General features: G+C 39.2%; 2 protein-coding genes across 2 annotated transcripts; both read right to left on the bottom strand.

Annotated features, from left to right (window-relative positions):
- Positions 1-582, bottom strand: LOC115715132 (uncharacterized). Its single transcript, XM_030643947.2, has one exon. The coding sequence runs from the start codon at positions 580-582 to the stop codon at positions 1-3; it is 582 nt and encodes a 193-aa protein (XP_030499807.2).
- A 177-nt stretch (positions 583-759) lies between these two features.
- LOC115715121 (uncharacterized) lies at positions 760-4,506 on the bottom strand. Its single transcript, XM_030643937.2, has 4 exons — positions 4,105-4,506; positions 3,175-3,949; positions 2,909-3,081; positions 760-2,811 (listed from the first exon to the last, which is right to left on the bottom strand). The coding sequence occupies exons 1-4, from the start codon at positions 4,504-4,506 to the stop codon at positions 760-762; spliced, it is 3,402 nt and encodes a 1,133-aa protein (XP_030499797.2).
- Between the last annotated feature and the right edge of the window lie 2,972 nt (positions 4,507-7,478).

The raw sequence follows: 7,478 nt of genomic DNA, 5'->3' as shown, positions 1-7,478 counted from the left end.
TTAGTATTCTGAGTACAAAATAGTATGTAGATCAGGAGGTATAATAGATCCCAAAATGCTACGACCAATTGACGATCGTGCATGCCTAGCAACAAAGTGGGCCGCACAATTCGCTGATCGTCTAACAAAACGTAAAGAAACATCAGAAAGAGAGGATAAAATATTTCTACAATCATTAACAACTAAACCAAGCACGGACGTCATTAACTGGGTAGAATGAATGGCCTGGACGGCAAGCATGCTGTCACTCTCAATCAAAACTCTGCTCCGATGATTTGCCTTGATCCAACTAAAGGCTTCCTTGATTCCCATAGCTTCTGTCACTTCCGAGGGAAAGTACCCTCCATGGTATTCTGCTTGAATGTGAAGAGGGGAACCAAGGTGATCACGAACCACCAACCCGAAACCATAGGAATTTTCCTGCTCAAAAGAAGCGGCATCAACATTAATCTTGATTGTTTCCAACGCCGGTTTGACCCAAAGCTCATTTCTATCACCCATGTTGTTGAGAAATATAGATGATAGAGAAGTAGTGTCTTGAGCTTTTCTCCAATGATCAAGAGAAGTAGTTGCAGATACCATAACTTCATTCAAAGAGGATGTTTGGTGCTTCCATACTTTTTAATTTCTTGCTTTCCACAGAGCCCAACATATCATAGCAATACTACACATGTTTTCGGCTGTGTTAGAAGAAAATGTAAGTTCAAGCCATGATGTGAAAGTACCTGGGGATGTCGGTAGTGGAACTCCAATATGCTGCTAGCATGCAGCAGCTAGTGGGCACTCAATCAAAGCATGAGAAGTGTTTTCGGGTTGGCCATCACACATGGGACAAAGGACAGAGACATTCACATGTTTGATGACAAGGTTTAGGCATGTGGGGAGGCAGTTTGTGACGGCACGCCACAACATAGTCTTAACCTTTGGAGGTATTTTCAGCTGCCACAACTCTTTCCAAAATCCAAAGTTGTTAGCCGCTGGCCGAGGGTGCTTACTTTGCTGCAAAAGAGAGTACGCACTGCTAACACTAAAACTCCCATTTGATTCGCCTGTCCAATACCAGCAGTCATCGTCAAGATTACTAGAACTCAGCGGGGGACCGAGGATCAATGGAGCATCTCGATGGTTAAACATATCAGTGACAAGATCATGATCCCAGCTGCAGGAATCAATCGATAAAAGAGCAGAAACTGACTGGTTTGAGAGCCCAGGATTGGTTGTCGTGACATACAGATTGTCCTTGTCGGGGAGCCATGGATGGTCAAGGATGCTAGTGTGTATACCAGTTCGGATAGTGCGTCGAGCTCCTAATTTGATGAGCTTTTGGGCGCTCCAGATACTGCGCCAAATAAAGCTGGGGTTGGATCCAAGATCCGCTCGTAGGAAGTCGGAATTAGGGAAATATTTTGCTTTATAAACCCGGCTAGCAAGAGAGTTTGGGTTACATAAGAGTCTCCACCCTTGTTTAGCAAGCATAGCAAGGTTGAAGTCACTTAAATGTCGAAAGCCCATTCCCCCATTGTGTTTGTGAGTAGCCATTCTCTCCCATGACATCCATATAATTCCATTCCATTTGCTTGAGCTTGTTTTCCACCAGAACCGAGCCATAAGTTTTTCAATCTCATCAATAGTACCACTAGGAATTAGAAACACGCTCATGGCATAAGTAGGGAGAGATTGAATTACCGTTTTGAGAAGAATTTCCTTGCCCGCTCTAGAAAGAAACTTGTCGTGCCAAGTGTTCAGCCGATTGATAACCTTATTTTTGAGGAACCCCATAATAGCATTTTTATTTCGGCCAATGATATTGAAAAGGCCTAAATAATGGCTACCTTCAGAAGCTTCAACCATGCCCAGAATGCTACAGATACTATCACGAGCAGAGGAGCTTGTATTTGGACTGAAGAAGACGTTAGACTTTGATGCATTGACTTTCTGACCAGAAGCAATCTCAAAGAAGTGGAGTATATGGAGAAGAGTGTTGGCTGCCTCATTTGTAGCTTGGCAAAACAAATAACTATCGTCAGCAAAAAGCATGTGAGTAATGGGAAGAGGACGATGAGCAACACGAATACCACGCAGACTGCCATTAGTTTCGGATTGTTGAATCAGAGAGGAGAACCCTTCTACACAAATGATAAAGAGATAGGTGGAGAGAGGGTCCCCTTGACGAATTCCACGGGTAGGAGCAATAGGTCTAATAGTGCGACCGCTGTGGACAATGGTATATCTGACTGAAGACACACATTGCATGATCAGATTTATCCATCTATCAGCAAAGCCCATTCTAGCCATTATAGCATGAAGATAACCCCATTCAGCACGATCATAGGCTTTGCTCATGTCTAGTTTAAGAGCCATGTAGCCTTTTTTCCCTTTCATTTTTCTTTTCAAGTAATGCATAATTTCAAAAGCCACCATGACATTGTCAGAAATAAGACGCCCAGGAATGAAAGCACTTTGTGTATCGGAGATTACCTTATCAATAATATGTCGCATCCTATTAGCAAGAACCTTAGCCGCCACTTTGTAAAGAACATTACATAACGCAATAGGGCGAAGATCAGACATAGAAGAGAAATTCTTCTTCTTCGGGATTAAAACAAGATTAGTTTCATTGATCCCAGAGGGAAAGTTGCCTGAGATGAAAAAGTCATTAACAAACTTAATAACATCCTTACCAACTATAGCCCAATGAGTTTGATAGAAACCCGGACCCATGCCATCAGGATCTGGCGCTTTGTCAGGATGCATTTGAAACAATGCTTGCTTGACCTCCTCGTCTTGGATGGGCTGTAAAAGATCATTATTCTGGGCCATATCAACCGAACTGTTAACACCATTAACAACCAAAAAAATGTTGAGTAGCATTGGCCGTATAGAGTTCAGAAAAGTAATCTGAAATTACAGTTTCTAGCCCAGAATCCCAGTCCTTCATAACACCACGGCTATCTTGCAAAGAATGGATTTGATTATTACGTTTCCGGTTGCTAGCATAGGCATGAAAATATTTGCTATTTTTATCTCCTCCATGTAACCAATGTTGCTTAGACCTTTGCTTCCAATAAAGCTCTTGTTGTGCTAGAATTTCAAAATAGTTAGTCTGCTCAGTAATAAAGTTTTGCACATCAGTAGCATCAGTACTACCTTTCAAAAGAGATAATTTCTACTTACTTTTAGAGAGGCGCTTCTTGAAATTACCGGTAAGAGTGTGGCCCCATGAATCCAAAGCAACGCTACAGGCTTTGATTCTTTCAGCAAGAGTGAGCATAGCATTATTTTTCAAGCAATCTTCAACAAGCTGAGAGCAAAGAGGCTCTCGGCTCCAACAATTTTCATACCGAAAAAAATATTTTTTAGTTGGCAGCCAAGGTGGTTTTGGTTCAAGAAAGATGGGGGTGTGATCCGAAGATGAAAAATCCCCATTAGTGAGCGTAGCTTGTGGAAAAGATTGAAGCCAAACATGAGAAACAAGAGCTTTATCAAGACTAATTTCAACACTATTAGAAGTACCTTTGCTACGTTCCCAAGTAAAAGGATGTCCCTGGAGTTCAAGATCGATCAAATCACAGCTCTGTAAGACTTCTTGGAACCCAGAAATGAGGGCGGCCGGATAGGGTCGGCCTCCTTTCTTTTCGGATTGGCTTCCAATATTGTTAAGGTCTCCAATTAAGCACCATGGAAGTTGAGAGAGAGTAGCAAGATCATGAATAAGCTTCCATGTGTTGAACCGCAAGCTCCTATTTGGCTCACCGTAGATACCAGTAAGACGCCATGGAGTTGAATGTTGCTGAATAATTTCAGCATCAATGAAGTTGTGACCGTACTGGAGAAGCCGAACCTCCTCTTGGACTTTCCAAAGTAAAGCAATGCCAGCTTTATGACCTTGGGCCTCAACACAAAAACAACCTTCAAAACTTAATTGGGCTTTTATTCTTTCTACCACTTCCTTTTTACAAAAAGTTTCACACAAAAAAATGAAATTGGGTTTCTTTTGAACAACAATGTCTTTTAGGAATTGACAGGCCCGTGGGTTCCCAAGCCCACGGCAATTCCAACTGATACAACTCATAATTCTTGGTGGGCTTGGGAACCAAGACCCACCACATTCACATTTTTTGACTCAATATTCTCATTAACATCAATTGGGCCCATATTATCTTCACTGCCACTTGATGAAATCTCAATTCCATGTCCACGTATCAAGTTTTGACCCAATATAACAGGATTGCTTTTGTCAATAGCAAAACGTTTCCTTTTAAGTTCAGCATTTATCAATTCTTCATCCTCTTCTTGATTGTCATAAATCACAATTCCCTTTTGTTTGGGATGTGATTTTGCAAGATTAAATGCTGGATTTGATTTGGGAGTCGTTGCTGATTTGGTGGCAAAATCATCTCCACGATTTGAGGGATTGACTTCTGGGACGAAATCAGTGGTGGCTCTGCCTGAACGGAGGAAAGGAGATGAAGCAACCTGCTGATGCCGTCGTGGTGTAGCCTTCATGCCAATGCCGTATGGTTTCACGAGAGAACTGGCCGGAGTATCGAACAACCGTGGGCAGTATCTTTCTGAAGTCCCATGTGGCCACAGATAAAGCAAAAAACTGGTACATACTCGTATTTGAACACAGCATAAAAACTTTCGCCATCGCGTTTTCGGAACTTCATTCTTCTCTTCAATGGCTTGTCCAACGATAAGGTCACCCGCACCCAAAGGTATTCCCGCCAAACGCCAACAAAGTTATTGGGATCAGATTCGATGAATGTCCCTACATAGTTCCCGACATCACGTACAACTTTCATAGTGAAGAAACCGGATTGCAGATCGTGAACTTGCACCCATAAATCGATTGTATTTAGACTGAGAGTTCTGGGGTTGTCGCCATCCTTTAACCGAGCAATGACAATTTGTTTGCGATCGTAAGTCCATGGACTACCCGTGATAACTCGATGAATGTCCACCTCGTGATAAAACTGAAATAGGAATCAGTTTTGATCAAGTTGTTTTTTGTACATTCCTCTCCCTAGTTTCCACAAATCCGCCATAACGTTTTGAAAAACACGAAAATCAGAGACTTTCCCGGTGAGTAACCTCCCTACTAAACACCATCTGGTATCTATTGATTCCTCAGCAACATCCTCTTCAATATTATCTCCGTAAAAAACTTCATCGTCCTCCTCTTCTGCAAGCTGTATATTCTTCCATCTTTCTTCAATTTCCTCAACATGGCTGCTTGAAGCCATAACCAAAGCACTAACGGATCAACACGAAGCAGAGTAACGGGCTATAGTGAAGGATTACACAAACAAAATCAGGCCAAATCGGGCAAACACAAATAAAAAACAGCATACAAACGAACCACTCAAAAGAGAGCAACTGATGGTTGACGACAGTATTTGGTACTAGTGGTATCTAACGTTTTCTAGATGTGTTGTTTTGTGATTGATTAGATTAGCGACGCTTCTTTAAAATTATTATATTTAAACGGTATAAGAGCAAGTACTTAATTATACTAATTGTGATATTAGCTTGTAGAAAGATATTAGACTTTTACCGTCTCATTCTCATATAGTTGTGTATATATAGCAGTAACACCAAAAAGAATGATTTGATGATTTGTCCAAATATGCTATCTAATTAAAGTGGCTAATTTTGTAAAGAGCATTGTTATTAGATACTAGTGGTATCTAATACCTTTTAAACATGTCGCGTTATTATTGGTTAACGATATTTCTTAACAGTTATTATATTAAATTATATGATACCCGATACTTAATTGAACAAATAACTATATTGACATGTAGAAAAATATTAGATACGACTAATACATTATTTGTCTTTTTTTAAACCATACGAGTTATGGGAACTGTTTTCTATTAGTTTAATATAGCCATAAATTTGTATGCAGACTCAATAATTGTTTTAGGATTTCTCTTGAGGAAACTTAAATGAAATTAGACAAAAGTCCTTAAATCTAACAATCTCAATAGTTCAGGAAGAATTTTTAACAGCTATAAAAATTCAGATTACAAAATTTGGTATATGTTAAAATTTAGAGGACAAAAATTCTAATTAGCTAGAAAAAAAAATGATTAATTACATCGGCCGAAGTGATGAACTACTTCATCTATAAATCTCTTACAATCTTGGATCTTAGAAACATCTGTAACAATAGAAATAACACTTGGGGATCCTAATTTACGACCTGTTGTTGTAACTTCTTCAAGCTAAAAAAGCTCCTCTTCTAGCATATTCATAAGCAAGTTGCTTCACAAAAATTATTTGAAACAATAGTCATACATATAATCATATGTTTATAATATTATACATACTAGATTAATATATATACATGTATATGCATACCTGTCTGTTGTAAACAAACAACACTAATTCAGATCAATCAATTTGTTAGATAATGAGCAACTATTAAGTTATCAAAACCAGAAACATAAACAGAATAACTTGAACATAAAAACAGAGAAAAACACAAAGAATTATCCTGGTTCGGATCTCAAATCTTGAGTCCTACTCCAGCTCTCCCCCAAGGAGATTTCTCCACTATGAACTTGCAATTACAAACACCAATTTCTGTACAAGATCATCATGAACACTCTTAGTCTTTCTAGGCTCTAGAACACTCAAAACTAGAGCAATTTAGCCAATCTAGACTTAAGTTTCATCTGCTTGATCTCTCTAAACTCTCTCTCTGTATCTTGTTTTCTCTCCTTCTTTTCTGCTCCCTTTCACCAAAGAGATCGAGCCTATATATAACCTGTTAGATGCTGACATGTCCAGCTCTTAACAGCTCAACAGAAGTTAGTTAATAACTAACATACTAACTAACAAATAACTGATACAAGTTGAAGAGATGTAACTGAAAGTAACTGACTTTCAAGTAGCAGTGGAGGTAAAAAACAGGTTTTGTTTAGAGTGGATTATTTACCACAAATTCCACCTTAATCCATTCTAAACTGAACCATATTCAATAAACTACACTTGGGGGAGTGATCCTGTTGGATTATTCAGGACCAATGTTGAGTAAATCCAAGCAGTGTTGGAATTTACTCACTGGTAGCACTTTTGTGCCTGCATCAGCAGGATTTTCATTACTGGGAACTTTCTCAAGTGTGATTTCACCATCTTCTATCTTTTCCCTTATCCAAAATCTTCTGATGTCGATATGTTTAGATCTTTCATGATAAACAGGGTTCTTACTTAGATGAATGGAGGATTGACTGTCTGAAAACACAACTGCTTTGCCTTTTAACATTTGTAATTCTCCTAGAATGCCTTTGATCCAGACAGCTTCCTTAAAAGCCTCAGTTGTTGCCATGAATTCAGCTTCTGTTGTTGAAAGAGCTACAACAGGTTGCAATTGAGATTTCCAGCTTATGCAACATTTGTTTAATAAAAAACAGAAGCTTGTTAGAGATTTCCTAGTATCCCTATTTGATGCATAATCTGCATCAACAAAA

The sequence above is a fragment of the Cannabis sativa genome, chromosome X (genome assembly GCF_029168945.1).
Source record: "Cannabis sativa cultivar Pink pepper isolate KNU-18-1 chromosome X, ASM2916894v1, whole genome shotgun sequence".
Lineage (NCBI taxonomy): Eukaryota > Viridiplantae > Streptophyta > Magnoliopsida > Rosales > Cannabaceae > Cannabis > Cannabis sativa.
Note: the sequence above shows the minus strand (reverse complement) of the source record. Positions and strands in the feature narration are given on the sequence as shown.

What these genes read in the sequence shown, in the direction of transcription:
- LOC115715132 (XM_030643947.2), bottom strand. Translation starts at nt 582, where the DNA reads ATGGTATCTGCAACTACTTCTCTTGATCATTGGAGAAAAGCTCAAGAC.
- LOC115715121 (XM_030643937.2), bottom strand. Translation starts at nt 4,506, where the DNA reads ATGAAGGCTACACCACGACGGCATCAGCAGGTTGCTTCATCTCCTTTC. An exon ending in AGTCAAAAAATGTGAATGTG is followed by an intron (nt 3,950 to 4,104) that starts GTGGGTCTTGGT and finishes TTTTGTAAAAAG; the next exon opens with GAAGTGGTAGAAAGAATAAA. An exon ending in CAAGAAGCGCCTCTCTAAAA is followed by an intron (nt 3,082 to 3,174) that starts GTAAGTAGAAAT and finishes TTGAAATTCTAG; the next exon opens with CACAACAAGAGCTTTATTGG.